At 40.3% G+C, this 16,914-nt stretch overlaps 1 protein-coding gene across 3 annotated transcripts in view; it reads left to right on the forward strand.

Moving 5' to 3' along the window:
* The window catches only part of GRIPAP1 (GRIP1 associated protein 1), a 2,851,684-nt gene that overhangs the window by 2,113,467 nt on the left and 721,303 nt on the right, over positions 1-16,914 (forward strand). For all 3 annotated transcript variants that reach the window (XM_044080007.1, XM_044080009.1, XM_044080008.1), the window contains one exon: positions 5,230-5,357. In XM_044080007.1, coding sequence (XP_043935942.1) covers positions 5,230-5,357 — 128 coding nt within the window. The remainder of the gene's footprint in view (positions 1-5,229; positions 5,358-16,914) is intronic.

Here is a 16,914-nt window from a genome sequence, read left to right on the forward strand (position 1 = left end):
ATAATTTTAAGATTTTTCTAGACTGTTTCTTAAATATTGGCTATATCTGTAATTCTCTTTCTTTTGTTTTTTTTTTTACCTATCTCATTTTGTATTTCTTGTATGGTTCAAACTGTCTTCCCCTGTCTTTCGGCTTTTCCTGGTTAGGTGTCTCCACAGCGGAACTCCGGTCTGCTAATGATTGGCAGTAGATTTTTACGTGCTGGCTTGCCGGGCCTAATGCACAACCTTCAGCGAAGGAACGCCCATTCACGCATGTCGACACACAGAAGACGCTCTAACTGAGAATTGAACGTGCAACGTCTAACTGTGAGGCGACAACGCTACCGCAGCACTACCACCGCAGTATATGTTACTAAAATTTAATGTGGCCCATCTATGCAAATGTAAAGATAAATGACTAAGAATGGGAAATTGTGGGTTCTATTCCCACACCAAGTAGATGGATTGCTGACACAGTAGTGCAGCAAAAGGAGGAGTCGCTGGACTCTTGAATATGTCATCCTTCAGATGAGATGTTAAACCAAAGTCCCATCTGCTTGAGTTGGGGTAGCTCAGGTGTATGCAGAAGATTCCATGACATCTATTGAAAAGAGTAGGGGTTCTTTATTAAAAAAAAATGTGTACAATACTCTTTACAAAATTAACATATTTACAAATTTATACAGGATACAAATGTCCATTACTTTCTGTTATGGAGATACAATCTTAAATATCTTATTATTCATTGTTAATGTTAAACTTGTTTGAACCTCACTTTTTTCCACAACCACTATCTATTTTTCTTAAAATTACTGCTAGTCTCCATTTACCATTAAACATGATTTTATTTAGCCTTTCATTCAAAATGGTCCACACAACATCAGATATACTTTTATTGAGTTTAGTAACCTATGCCTTATTTTTGTCTATAATATTCATACAGAATCATATGCATATTTATTTCATTTACCTCTTTTATATTATCAAAGAAATGTTCCCACAATTTTGCAACTCTTACACATTGTAAGAAAACCTGTTTACTTTCTTCTTTACCACAATATATACAAACTCTTTCACCGATTTTTTTATATAGCATATTTCCCTTTACTGGTAATTTATTAATCAGTAATCTCTATAAAAATTCTTGGCATTCTATGTATTTATTACACCATTATTTTCGAATTCTTATAGCTTTAACTTTTTCATTCACTAGCTCAGCCCAAAGATTAACATAATAATGTCATAGGTAGGTACTAGGCTATCTGCCTGAAGGCATTTACAAGCCTAGCCAGAATGTTGGCTTTTGCCGCCCTCTTAATTTAGTTCTTTGTGCCTCTGTCCAGCAGAGCCACTGAAGTGATCCCCGGGGTAAACTTTCTGTTTCCCATCCACTCATCAAGGTTTCTTTTGAAGAGTGTTAGAGAAGAGCTCTGCCTAATGTAGATTGGAATCTTGTTCCAAAGCATGGGAAATCTCTGGGACAGGAATCTATCCCTCCAGCACGCCCTATTTATTGTTGTGGTGAGGTTTAGATCCCTAGAACATGTGGCTCGAGGGGATAAGGCTTTCTTTAGGTGGAGCATGTCCATCAATTCTGGGTTGGACATGGCCTTGTATGTCAGGCAGAGATCACCTCTGAGTAGGCGGTATGCAACCTAGTACAGCTGGAGTTTCTTCAGTAGAGCTGCATAGGGCATCTGTTTGAGGGCAGTGATCCTCTTGGTGAGGTACTTCTGTGGTCTTTCCAGCTGTTGCATGTGTCTTGTAAGGTACATCCCAAATGGGGTGTTGTACTCTGTGATGGGTCTGATGAGTAGAAGGGCACAATGACCTCTTTTTATCTAGATACGAACCCTTTTGTGATTAGGTGGGCCACGTAGAAGGATTTTCTAACCACTTTGGCAATGTGATTATCAAAGGTGAGATTACTGTCTACTTGGGTCCTCAGATCCCTTATTACATCTTCCTTATTTAGGGGACTACCACTTATGTGGTAGTTTGTGGGTACTTTGTTTTTTCCAAAGGGGATGACTATGCACTTTTTGGCATGTAATTTGAGGCCATGATTTTGACACCAGGTATCTGTCTCAGTGAGACCCTTTTGGAGGATGTCTGTGTCAGCCAGAGAGTCAGTTATAGCCCCTAGTTTGCAGTCTCCTGCGAACTTGCTAAGCCATAGTCCTCCTGTGCTTGCCTGTACCTCTAAGAAGTATATGCCGAACAGGAGGGGTCCTAGCACTGAGCCCTGTGGAATGCCACTTGTAACCGGTTTAGAGTCGGACTTAGCTCCCGCAACTCTCACCATGTGGGTTCTGTCCGTGAGCCAGTTGGCAAACCATCTTGTGATGTAGGGGTTTATGTTCAGGCTGGTGAGCTTGCCCATAATACCAGAATGGGAAATGGTGTTGAAGGCCTTAGCAAGGTCTAGGTAGGCTGTGTGTACCACCTTTCACTTGTCTATAGCCTTGGTATAAGAAGTCCACCAGGTTTAGGAGGCATGATCTGCCCTTAACAAAACCAAGCTGGGTAGGGTCTAGTGTTTGGAAGTTCCCAATGTCTCTGTTAATGAGTTCCATGATGCGCTCCATAGCCTTGCAAACCAAGCTAGTCAGGTTTATAGGGCAATAGTTCCCAGGGTCTGTTGTGTCTCCACCTGTGTGGAGTGGAATAACTGTTGCTGTGCGCCACTGTATGGGTACATAGCCTGTGGAGAGGCTGAGTTTGAACAGTGTGTTTAGGTGAGGGGTTAGTTCATGTCTGAGCTCATGTAGGACATAGCCTTGGACACCGTCTGGTCCCATTGACGCTGTGTTTTTGGCTTTGGAGAGGGCTGTTTTAACCTGAGTGTCTGTGATTTCAGGGACTCTACATTCTTTTGGTATGGATATGGACCCTTTTGGGGGTGAGAGGGGGGTGAAGTTTGCGCTAAACCTGTCTGCCAGGATGTTGGCGATATTGGTCGGTTCAGTGTATTTTGTGCCATTCTGCACTAACTCTGAGCAGATCTGAGCATTGCCACTTAGATTCTTGACATAGCTAAAGAATGGCTTGTGGTTATCTTTGGAGTCCTTGGCAATTTTTCTTTCAAAGCTCGCCTTGGATGATTTTATGAGGGATTGTAGTTTCCTGCTGATACTGATCAGGGATGTCTTCCCTTCTTGGGATTTTACTCTTTTCTGTACTAGTTTCCTCCTTGTATTGAATAGCTTGTTTATGGCAGGAGTCCAACAGACTGGTTTCCTTTTCTTGGAGGAGTGAGTCTTGGTTTTGCTTGGGATGGCACGATCCATGCATTCTTGTAGGTGCCCATAGAATGCATTAGTATTGGACAGCATTATCCTTCAGCATGGGGGCTTTGAAACTTTCCACCTTGGTATTGATTACCATGAAAGTCTGACTGGGTAGAAGCCCATTTTAGAGCAGGAACAGGGAGAAAAGTTCTTTAAGAACAGTAATTTTACAATCTTCAAAAATAAAACAAATAACATCTGCAGTTTAAATAATTATAACAATATAGACATAATATAAGGACATTTGTTAAGAATCAATACTAGTTATATGACAATCATTTAATATTTAGAGAAATTTTAGACTGTTTGTAAAGAAATTAAAGATAAGTTAGATATTTAGAAAGTCAGGGAAGAGAATTTGATAGAAGTAAGGAAGTAAGTGAAGAAGGGAGAGTAAGGAGGTATACGGAATGAAAAGGAATTTGTTCTCATTGAGGAATATAGTTTATCCTGGCTTTGAGCAAGAACAGAGTCAGATTTTAGCTATGAATTTTTTGAGTGGCTTTGAAAAATGGGAGGGTGTTCATCTGAGGGATACAGGTAGGGCGTTCCAGGCCTTAGCAACCTTGTACGAGTATAGATAATGCTCAGCAGATTTGGTAAGTTTGTAAACAGGAGTGTTTGGTCACTGGATAACAACGACCAACTGGGAATATAGTTGTTTAGAATGCTTTTTTGTGCAGGATAGGCAAGTGGATGCTGGATAATTTTAGAGGTGGTAAGAAGCTGTCTATATGTTAGTTGATGGAAGGTCTAACCAATTTAAGCTTTTTAGTGCTATACAGTTGTGTGTTCTGTAAGGGGTATTTGCTGTAAATTTAGCAACTTTGTTATAGCATTGTTCAAGTTTTATTTTTTGTGAAGCCTGGAGGTTGGTGAGGATGGTAGCACAATAAAGAATTGTGGGGAGGAGATAAGTACTAGCAACTGTAGCTCTAGTTGCATGGTGAGAACGTTTTTGGCTCTGTAAAGAATACCTAGTTTTTAATGAGTTTTTCTTGTGCAGCTTTGTATATGCAGGTTGCATGTAAAATTATCATTCACCATCACCCCTAATAATTTGCTATGAAAAGTGTCTTCAGTGGTTGTATTATCAAGAGAGAGGACTTTAAATTTTATATATTTATGAGAGAAGGATTTAGGGAAGAAAAATAGTAGGGTCTTGTTTGTGCTGAGCATGAGCTTTGCATTACAAAGCCATGTTTCAGTGGCTGTTAAAGCTTCCTGAGTATTTTTTTTGGAAGTGTACCATGTTGTCAGATGTGCAGATGGGAGTAGAATCGTCTGCATATTGCATTAGGATGGCCTTTTGTGTGAATGTATAGAGGGTGTTGGTGAAAATGTTACAGAGGAGTGGACCTTTTAATGATATTTTTATACTAGACTTTCCTCTCGTTTTCTCTTTCATCAGTTTTTATCTTCCTCTCTTGATTTTTTAACATATACCAGTGCTGCTTATATTTGGACTTTAGTGTAGAAAAACCAGCTAACACAGCAATAAATCACTGAATTTATTACACAGATAAAAGCAAGAAAGACAGGGTAAGTGCTTTCATGCCAAAACATAGCTGCTTCATCAAGCCATATCTTGTAGCAAAACACAAAACCATTTAAATACAAGGTTACAAAAATTAGCGGGTTAAAGCATGTGACTTCAAAATTGGCTTTAAAGGGACAGTCCTTGAGACCTAAAGCCTTGTCCACCTGTAATTCTAAGATCTATTTAAGTTTAAGGTATTCTGTATGTGTGCATTAAAAATTGTAGTAGATAAATTGGCATTTCATTTTTTCATGTTAATTTTATTTATTATTGCACTTAAGTATTGAAAGAAAAGTGTATCTGTACTCAGCATGCTTGTCTAGAGTTCATCCTATGAGTAGTGGCAATAGCTGTAGATGACAGTATGAGGTTTTTGTTACATTTCAGCCATGAAACCCATATCTTTTTTTTTCGTAGGTATAGAGGAACTGGTTTTAGCTGAGATTAGTTCTCCAAGTCGCACACAAACAGGGGACAGCAGCAGTATTTCATCTTACAGTTACCGGGAAATGATGAAGGAGCAGACAGCACCTAGCAGTAACAAGGTAAGGGAGGAAAAGCATACATTTAAGTGATCTTGTTCATGAGGTCGAACACCTGACTTGCTGTATGGTATATTTTTTTTTCAAAAGGAACAGCTTTATTCACAAAACTGCAAGCAAATTAACATAATGACACTTGTTCATATGAACAGCAAAATGTATAGCATAAAATAATTATAGTTATCATATAAACTATTTCCACAAAAACAGCTAAGCACTGGTTCCTTACAGAAGTAATTTAAGAATATATCCTCCTCATAAATATCTTGCACTCAATAAAATATATATGCTCTGCATGCTCATCTCCAGTTTAGAGTGGGGTTCTCATGTTGTACTTGTAAATTGATTTTAAGAATTGTTTCCAGTTATTAATTTGTCTATAACCATCTTATATCTGGGTGATATTTCCAATTTGCCCAGATCATTCATCAGCTATAACAGCTTAGGCCTAACTGGGATGGGGGTACATTTTTGCAATACTTTGTAGTACATTGTTTTCTACTAATAATAAGATCTGTAACACAAACAACTCCCTTTGGACCCATTTAGAAGAGCCTTAATAGAGGGTTAAGAAAAGCTTGAGCATAAAGTAGTATTCTGTTTAGCCTTACAGGATTTCTAATATCTTGCAGATCATTCTTAAAATTATACACCTTGCCAAAAGAATAAATTGTCAATCCACTCTCCTAGTGATTTCCTGTTACATCACCAACAAACCAGTAATACAATTGGAAATGAACTTCAGAGTTTATTGTATATAAAAAAAATGTAAAGATGCTGCCATTAAAAAAATAAAAATGATACTTCCTGACTTGGTAGTTGCAACACTTTACTCATTTATCTCAATATCATTTTGGTGTCTGTTGTTTTTCTATATAGTCTTTAGTCCCCCCAACACAGTGGTATTCACTTCAGTTGAGACTTTATAAGTTTAACTAATAATACGTTTTCTTGAAAGAGCAAGGCTGCTACTTTTGTGATAACCATTGTATTGTAAAGATCTAGCATTATTCATTATGTAGAAAAACTTCAAACCCTTCAATATCTCCCATGTCATTTGTTGCTGCTGTGAATCTAATTGTTCTCAGTAAGTCAGTTCAGGATTCTTTGCTCTCCACAGCAGAATATCTTAACTTTCTGCACAAGTATGACTCCCTCATTGTCCATGCTGGTGTGAATGACCTGAGACGTACCTCCCTGGACTACATGAAAAGAGACATAGAGGAGCTCTCTGACCATGTAGCCCAGGCTGGTATGACCCTGACCTTGAGTAGCATCTTGCCCTCACCAAGAATGATGCCACAGTATAAAGACAAAATGATCAGTTTCAACAATTGGCTAAAGTATTGGTGTCATTCAAAGGGGATCCAGTGTCGGTCAGCCTGGGATGACATGCTCGACAAGCCATGTTGCTTCACTAGGGACGGCTTGCACCTGTCACCCTTAGGCTTTCGTATACTGACCAAGGCTCTTGCCACCCCCTTAGTGCCTTTTTTAGGCAAGGCTCAAAGGACAAACCCACCTTCATAGACAACCCAAGGATAAAAAAACTAAAGGTAATGCTACTCAATGCCAGAAGTCTAAACCTCAAGATGCACGCACTCGAGGCTCTCCTCAGTATGGAGAAAATCGATGTCTGTGCAGTAACAGAAACCTGGTTCAAGGCTCCTGAGAGCACCCCAACACTACCAGGTTATAAATCATACCATGCGTTTCAGCCCCAAAACTCAGACCAAAGCACAAAAGGAGGGGGAGTATCTATATTCATCAAAGATAGCTACACCTCCAGGTTAGTGGCACTGCACGAAGCATCGGAAACCATCCATGTGCAACTAACAGCGGGCAAAACTGCCTTTCAGTTTGTAGCCTGCTACAGAACACCCTCCCTATTACAGGAACCCCACTTGGCATTCCTGAGAACACTGGAGAATATGAAGGTCTCTCCAAACACTATGTTATTGGGTGACTTCAACTACCCAAACATTGACTGGGAAAACTACTCAAGCCCAAACACCCTCGCCTAACGGTTCCTTGAATTTATAAACTCTAACGCAATGGAACAACGGGTCACCACTCCCACAAGAGGGAATAACATATTGGACCTGGTCATCACCAACATGGGGACTCTATGTTCCACAGCAGAGGTAAACCCCTCATTGGTAAGATCAGACCATAAACAAATTTCCCTGGACATCCATATCCCATCCCCACCCCCAGCCTAGGAAATCACTGTAAAGAATTTCTCAAAAGCCAATTTTGCACTTCTCAAGACTGAGATGGAATCCTTCAAAGCCCCCAGGCCAGAGGATAATACAGCCCAATCCGCAGAATCCTTTACAAATGCATTCTTTGAGCACCTGCAGGAATGCATGGATCGTGCTATCCCAAATAAAACCAAGACTTACTCCTCCAAAAACAGGAGACCAGTCTGGTGGACCCCGGCCATAAATAAGCTGTACAACAGAAGGAAGAAGCTACTACATGACAGAGCAAAATCCCAAAAAGGGAAGGCATCTCTGATCAGTATTAGCAAGAAACTTCGATCCCTCATAAAATCATCAAAGGCCAGTTTCGAAAGAAAAGTTGCCCTAGACACTAAAGATAATCACAAGGCCTTCTTTAGTTATGTCAGGAATATGGATGGAAACTCCCAGATATGCTCTGAATTGTTGCATAATGGTACAAAATATACCGAACCTACAGACATAGCCAACATCCTGGCAGACAGATTCAGCGCAAACTTCTACCCCCCTTCCCCCCCAAAGGAGTAAATGCCTATCCCAACTGAATGTACCCTCCCTGACATCACAGATGCACAGGTGAAAGCTGCCCTCTCCAAAGCAAAAAACACAGCATCTATGGGACCGGACGGTGTCCCAGGCTGTGTCTTACATGAGCTCCAAGAAGAACTGAACCCTCACATTAAGTCACTGTTCAAACTTAGCCTTACTACAGGATATCTACCCAAAGAATGGCGTACAGCTACAGTGGTCCCACTCCACAAAGGTGGTGCCACAACAGACCCAAGGAACTATCGCCCCATAAGCCTGACTAGTCTGGTCTGTAAAGCTATGGAGCGAATTATCATGGAACTCATAAACAAAGACATTGGGAGCCTCCAGACACTGGACCCTACCCAATTCAGCTTTGTTAAGGGCAGATCTTGCCTCTTAAACCTAGTTGATTTCTTTGAAACAATTACCAAAGCCATAGATGAGGGCAAAGTAGTCCACACAGCCTACCTGGACCTCACAAAAGCCTTCGACACAATACCCCACTCGGGCATCATAAATAAGCTTACCAGCTTAAATATCAACCCCTATATCACAAGATGGGTTGCAAACTGGCTCAGAGATAGAACCCACATGGTCAGAATCGCAGGTGCCATGTCCAAATCCAAACCAGTTACAAGTGGCGTCCCACAGGGCTCAGTTCTGGGACCTCTCTTGTTCTATATATACTTCTCTGAGGTTCAGGCTAACATGGGGGGATTATGGCTAACAAAGTTCGCAGATGACTGCAAACTGGGGGCCATAATCGAATCTCCAGCTGACACAAGCATCCTCCAAAAGGGTCTCACAGAGACGGATGCTTGGTGCCAGAACCACGGCCTCAAGCTAAATGCTAAAAAGTGCATAGTCATCCCATTTGGGAAAAACAAGGTGCCCACAAATTACCACATAGGTGGTAATCCATTAAGTACGGAATAAGTAATTAGAGATTTGGGGACCAACATAGATAGTAATCTCTCCTTTGATAATCACGTTGCCAAAGTGGTTAGAAAGACCTTATATATAGCCCACCTTATCATGAAAGGGTTTGCATCTAGATCAAGAGAGGTCATTGTGCCCCTCTACTCGTCACTCATCAGGCCCACAATTGAATACAATGCCCCTTTTGGGATGTACCTTACCCGACACCTGCAGCAACTGGAGAGACCCCAAAAGTATCTCACCAAGAGGATCATGGGCTACAAACATATGTCCTATGCAGCTCGACTAAAGAAACTCCAGCTCTACTCAGTTGCTTACCGCCTACTCAGAGGCGATCTATGCCTGACGTATAAAGCCATGTCAAACCCAAAATTAATGGACATGGTCTACCTCAAAAAATCCAAGTCCCTTAGAGCTTACACGCTCCAGGGACTTAAACCTCAGCACACAAATAAATAGGACATGCTGGAGGGACAGATTCATTTCCCAGAGGCTCCCCTCACTCTGGAATAGAATCCCAATTCATGTTAGACATAGCCCCTCGCTGACCCTCTTCAAGCGAAATCTGGACGCGTGGATGGGAAATTGCAAATTCACCCCTGGGATCTCTTCTGTGTCCCTGCTAGACAGAGGCACAGCAAACTAATCTTAAAAAGGTACCTTCTGTGACCTACTTTACAGAGGCACAGTAGGCTAATCTAATAGGGAGGCAGAAGCCAAATACACTCTGGCTAGACTTATAAATGCCCTAGGGCAGATAGCCTAGTATCTACCCATGAACCAACATCATTAACAATAACACTTAGCTGTTCAAGCTGCTCTTTAGTTTTAGCCATGTGAAACAGCATACTCTGTTTCAGTCAGCATTTCCCCAGCTGTAGAGATCATACTTCTATTTTGCAAAATCTTGTTAGGCATTTTCTTAAAAGAAAAAAAATCTTCAATATCACCTGGTTATGCTACCAGTACTGTTCCCAAACAGCTGTATATGTGATGAAAAAAAAAGCTGAGAGCTACTGCAATATCATATAACGGTAAATTAGAAGGTGATGATTAGTGATCAGCAGTATGGTTTCATGACAGGAAAGAGCACTACAGATGCAATGTTTGCTGTGAGATTGTTGATGGAGAAGTACAGAGAAGGTCAGAAGGAGTTGCATTGTGTCTCTCTGGATTTAGAGAAGGCATATGACAAGGTGCCTAGAGAGGAGTTGTGGTGTTGTATGAGTAAGTCGGGAGTGTCAGAGAAGTATATAAGAGTGGTACAGGATATGTACGAGGGTAGTGTGACAGCGGTGAGGTCTGCGGTGGGAGTGACAGATGCGTTTAAGGTGGAGGTGGGATTACATCAAGGATCAGCTCTGAGCCCTTTCTTATTTGCAATGGTGATGGACAGGTTGACAGACGAGATCAGACAGGAGTCCCCATGGACTATGATTGCAGATGTTATTGTGATCTGTAGTGAGAGTAGGGAACAGGTGGAGGAGACCCTGGAGAGGTGGAGATATGCTCTAGAGAGAAGAGGAATGAAGGTCAGAAGGACTAAGACAGAATATATGTGTGTGAATGAGAGGGGGGATAGAGGAATGGTGAGGATGCAGGGAGTAGAGGTGGCGAAGGTGAATGAGTTTAAGTACTTGGGATCAACAGTTCAGAGTAATGGTGAGTGTGGAAGAGAGGTGAAGAAGAGAGTTCAGGCAGGATGGAGTGGGTGGAGAAGAGTGTCAGGAGTGATTTGTGACAGTCGAGTACTTGTAAGAATGAAAGGGAAGGTCTACAAGAGGGTAGTGAGACCAGCTATGTTATATGGGTTGGAGACAGTGGCATTGACAAAAAGGCAGGAGTCTGAGCTGGATGTGGCAGAGTTAAAGATGTTAAGATTTGCACTGGGTGTGACAAGGATGGACAGGATTAGGAATAAGTATATTAGAGGGTCAGCCCAGGTTGGAAGGTTTGGAGACAAAGCCAGAGAGGCAAGATTACGTTGGTTTGGACATGTGCTGAGGAGGGATGCTGAGAATATTGGGGAAAAGATGCTAAGGATGAAGCTACCAGATAACAGGTAAAGAGGAAGGCCTAAGATAAGGTTTATGGATGTGGTGAGAGAGGACATATGCAGGTGGTTGGTGTGACAGAGAAAGATGCAGAGGACAGGAAGAAATGGAAGCAGGTGATCTGCTGTGGCGACCCCTAACAGGAACAGCTGAAAGAAGAAGAAGAAGAATGACATCCTCACACTGTACCTTTTCTATAATCACCTCTTGAGTGTTAATCAGGCATGAGAACAAAATGTAGCTGGGAGAATGAAGAAATATATTTGTTAAATCATTGCTAACCTACAAAAAATGTCCAACTGATGTTAGTGGTTTCAAGAGGGAGCACATGTATGCCTTACAGAGATTTACAGAAATGATTTATGTATTTATTAAAGTTTAAACTCCAAAACAAAGGCACTTTGAAGGAGAAAACCCTTTGGTTCCAAGGACTTCCATGGAGAAAAGATAGATTTAGCCTTATGTTAGATGAGACTACTCTAAAGTTTTAGATGAAAATGGTTACGTTAACCAAGATGAAGTATACAACAAGGCTTTTGTTACAGAATTTAATGGTAATGCATACATCATTTAGAATATAATTGAGAAGGAATAGAAAAGGTTTATAGGCTTGATGGACAGAGTAGAAAATTCTAAGTACCCAGTTAAAATTATTTACAAGAGGGCACAAAATTTGAAAGACCTACATGAAAAGCACAATGATAACAGAACAGGGGTTCAAGCCAAAAGGAAAGGTACATTTAAATGCGGTGGCTGTTCTCGGTGCTCATATATTTTGCACAGGGAGAAGACTTACCTGATTAGTAGGGAAAAAACAATTGAAGGAAGGAATTTTTCCAACTGTAACTGTTTTGGTTTAGTACACCTTGCCCTCTGTGATCAGTGTGAGTTACATAGGCAAAACAGAGCGAAAGCTAAAGAAAAGGATTTATGAGCACTATTGTGATATCCGTAGAAATAATGAAAATAATGCTCTGTTCAAACACACTAAAATATGTCCAAGAGCAAGGTTTTTATTTTTTGTATAGGAAGAAGTAAAAAGTGATTTAAGGAGAAGGACCATGGGAAACAAGAAACAAATACAGGGAATTATGGTGGCAAGTTATGTTGCAAGCCAACACTTGTTCCCAGGTCTCAGTGACAATTATTTCTATAACTTCACTTCTCAAAATTAGAGCAACCAAATTGTAATATGAATCAACATTCAAGCTGATGCATTGTGCAGGAATAACTTTATGAAGCTTCCCGACAATTTCCATTTAAACATGTTTTAATATGTATTATTCATCATTTATTTTCATAGATTAGTGAATACTTCAGTTTTCCAATTTTACAATTATCTAATTTGCAATGATGGTATTTCGTCAGTAGATGGAGTTCTTGTATTGTATAAGGCAATGTTTTTATATCTTCATTACATTATATTTTATTTGTACCTGATATTTTAACAGGTTCATATATCCATTTTTATTTTATTTGCATGTATCTTTTAACTGATTTTTTAATGAACATTTTTGTATTGAGTTTGTTATTCAATATCTTAAGTAAGATAAAAGTTTATACATTACTTGGGGTATTGACGTAGGCAATGAAAAAGTTATTAGTGGTTTGTTTGCTTTTTTAATTGGATTGTTTTCAGTATGTAAGATACTATAATGGCGTTAGTGTTGCATCTGTTGAAGTCTTTTATGGGAAAGATGAAAACGCAGTGACTCAGTTAAGGGTTTATGGTTATTTTTTTTTATTTTGTACTTCATTAAAGTTGAGTGGAATACAAGTCTATGGAACCGAAGTGTTTTCTCCTTCCAAGTGCCTTTGTTTTGGAGTTTTGAGTACTGTGTTTGGTGTACGCACTGTTTCTTCATTGTATTTTGGTTACTTATTAAACTTTGTTAAGCAGGTAAGTGAGTTGGTCCAAAGATCATTTTTAGTCATGACCCAAGCCAAGAGGCAGATGCAGCCTTTCAAAACAACAGAGTTCGGTTTACTTTTAAAATCAATATTTCATTTAAGCTACATTATAACTGACACTTAAATTCAGGATACAGTATACATTTTTATACCAACATTGACATTAACTTTGCATTCTGGTAACATTGCATTCACTCCTACAGAAAGTTATAATCTCTTTTTTGCTCAGAAAACCCCAGGCTTTGTCCCGAGAGTAGTAAAATACTACGTGAGGCTGACTGACATCAGTGAAACTGTACAGCTGTTGATTAAATAGAAGCTGATGCTATCACTATATGTTACACAGCAAATTAAACAGCAGAGAGCTTGAATATAAAATGTTTTAATGAGGAAAAACAGCTGTGGGTAGAATATTGGTGTGAAGATTTTGCTTCTGGGACAGAGGGTTATGCTGTAACTTTTATCTGGGAATAACAAGAGTTAAGTGGGATAAGTTGATACTCTCCAAAGAGCAAAATGGTTTGGGGTTATCTGATTTGAATGAGTACTTCCGAGCTACACAGTTAAGGCTCATATATATATATATATATATAGATATATATATATATATATATATATATATATATATATATATATATATATATATATATATATAAAACACAAGTGGGTTATAAATCATAGTGGAAAGGGATGATGATGAATCGGGGAGGGGTAGTTCGAGAAATAAGGAGATAGCAGAATTTTGGTTGCAGGTTCTTAAGAATACTGGAGAATATTGGCAAAGGAAACAAGGTATTGACAGCAAATAACTAAAGAGGGAAAGATAAGAGTGGGGTGAGGCCAAGCAGAAGTTTGGAGTGTAAGTTACAGAATGCCTTTCCTACCAGGGATTGTTATCATAGTATCAGTGGCAGCTAGTGACTTCAAATCAAATGGGGGGGGGGTGGCTGCAATAAGAAACTGAATGGATGAAGCTAAATGTAGTGGGGTGGGTTCTGTTACAGCAGGTCAGTGACCATTACCTGTGTTGTCTGTAGTCATACAATAGATGGGGACATTCACTTTCATCCACAGACTGCTTCAGGATAATACCTACTTGTTACAGCTATTCTGCTGACTATATAGACTTTAGATGTCTGTCTGCAATCAACAAGGCCCGTCTAAGGTAGAATGGAGCCCTTGGCAAAGGACTCCAGGGGCCCCATTGTTGCTCACTAGTGTCCTCCTGGACTTCTTCAATGTCCTCCCTTGTTTTTCTAGTCGCACACCATTCATATAGATCACTTTCTTGCATTTTCACACTTTGTTTTCATTTATAGGTTCCTCCATGCTTTTAGAAAGACTCTACTGTAATACAGTCTGGTTGAAGTAACTGAATTAAGCCGGGGATCTGGCGGTTGCTATGCCCTCAGAGGTCATAGTTCTGTGTGTTCTGAGGTTCATCTTAGAGATTTTTTTATTACATAATTTTCAATTAATGATGGCACGAATAAAAAAATCACAAGTGAGGAAAGATATTTAGTCTTATTGTTGTTTTTCAAGTTAAAACAAGTTGTTTCTAATACTTAATGCTTAAAGCTAAGAAAATAGTAGTTCCCCAATAAACTGGGAAAATAAATGTAAGGATATGTAAATCCAATCTGGAAATAGTGCCTATCTTCCTTACCCCCCAAAAGAAAGTTACCTTCCATTGCATCACTCTGGTGATAACTTGGGATTAAAGTAAAACTAATAATCCAGAAGCATATGTTATACAGTAGAAACCAAAGTACATTCATAAAATCCACACAGAGACAAGGAATAGATTCCATACAGAAAGAATCACACAGACAACAACTCTACAGGAGAATCAAGTGCTTTTAGATGCACATCTGATGCAGCACTGTGTTAATCAGTTGCTGTCACACACACACACACACACACACACACACACACACACACACACACACACACACACACACACACACACACACACACACACACACACACATCCTACCTAGAAGACCAGAGGCAATTGAGTACAATGCTGATATTTGACTGTGCTGAAAAGTGAAAAAGTTATGTACACTAGTTATGTAACTGCTTGTCTTCTAATAAATGACAGTAGTATCAATCACCTTCATCCAAAGACAGCCACTGTACCCAGCAATTAAAGTCAACTTCATTGAGTGGATATACCTCAGGTATCAGAATGTAATAAATTAAAAATAGTTGGCTACAGTAATTTATTTCAAACCCCACCACCCCCCACGCACACACACACACACGCGCGTGACCATTAATTACAGACACTTGTATGATTGTGATTGTACGCATCTGATGATGATCATCATTCTGATCATTGCTGCAGTAGCCTAAGCTGTATGAGGTTATATCCTGCCAAGGATATAGCAGCCAGTCAGCTTCCAAAGCTTCAGGGCATCTTCCAAGTGTCCAAACTTTCAGGCAGCTCAAACTGAGCTGACTAAAAGACATGTTTGGGCACCAAGCCCTTCAGAGCTTTATTGCAGCTGAAAGGTGCACTCCTCTGAGAATTTCAAGGCTCAGTGTTCACATTGTGTTGTTCCTTTGCTGGGCAGATAAGTTCCATATGGGGAAGAAGCTTCCATTTTGCCCTGGAGTCCTTACAAGCCTAGCCGTGTTAATCCCAAGTTGCCCCATCTGTCCTTAAGTGTGTATTTTGCAGAGCTAGTCGATAGTCATCAGTGACTCGCACTGTCCATGTTGCACTTGAATAGGGTCAGTGAGGAGCTCTGCTTCATGTGAATTGGAATTTTGTTTGAGGAGCAGCAGTCTCTGGTAGACCTATTCATTTCTCTCGCATTTTCTGTTAATGGCACAGTCTAAGTTAATATCCCTAGAGTGAGTGACTCTTGTGCTGTTAGATTTTTGTATGTGAAGCATATACATCACGGCAGGGTCAGAAACTGCCTTGTAGGCCAGGCACAAGATTCCTATCAGCAGTGTATACGAAGCACAGTAGAGTGACATGACTTTTAGTCTATCCATATAAGTCATTGTTTGGAGGCCCTGTATTTTATTGGTGAGGAACCTCTGTGGTCTCTCCAGCTGCTGCAGATGTCTGTTGAGGGAAATGCAAAAGAGAGCATTGTACTCTATGACTGGTCTGATGAGGGTTGACTATAGTAGGGCTGTAGCATCCTTAGATCTGGATGTAATACCCTTGCTTATTAGATGCACATCATAGATTGCTTTCCTTACCACAGAGGAAACTTTGCGGTCAAAGTTCAGATTGCTATCTACCTGTGTTCCTAGGTCTTGTACCACTGGGTTTGAGCTTGGTGGGGGGGGGGGGTGTTGTCAGCACTGTAGTTAGCAGGGAATTCTACTTTGCCAAAGGGAATAATCCACTTTTTTTGCATTTAATTTTAGACCGTGGCTTTGGCAGCAGTCATTATTTTTCTGTGTTAGCCCTTCCTGTAGTATGTGATTTCTCCTGTCCACCTGGTGAATCTGGGCATACTGGGGCAATGCAGCAACTGCCTCATGTACACAGACAGCCCTCTCCTCCTACCACCCAACACTACAACCTGTGAGAGATGCACTTACATAACCAAACTGGAAGCAAAGCTCTCTCCAGCCAAGATTGTGCTAGACAGTCAAGAGGAGAAGGTTAACACTTGCACTACACCTCAAACAACACATAGCCCTTCAAAACCCACACCATCAACACCCACACATAGCAACACTAAAACCACATATGCAGAGGCCCTTAACATTAACCTGCCCAAGCAACAAGAACCTCCAAAGCTGAAATGCAAACAAACACCAGTTACAACCAAAGTGACACATAGCTCACAACACCAGTGTGCCACCCAACAACAGCCCATAAGACAAGACAACGTACCCAACACCTTACTC

Source organism: Protopterus annectens, chromosome 8.part0 (genome assembly GCF_019279795.1).
Source record: "Protopterus annectens isolate FY-2018-M chromosome 8.part0, PAN1.0, whole genome shotgun sequence".
NCBI classification, from domain to species: Eukaryota; Metazoa; Chordata; order Ceratodontiformes; family Protopteridae; genus Protopterus; species Protopterus annectens.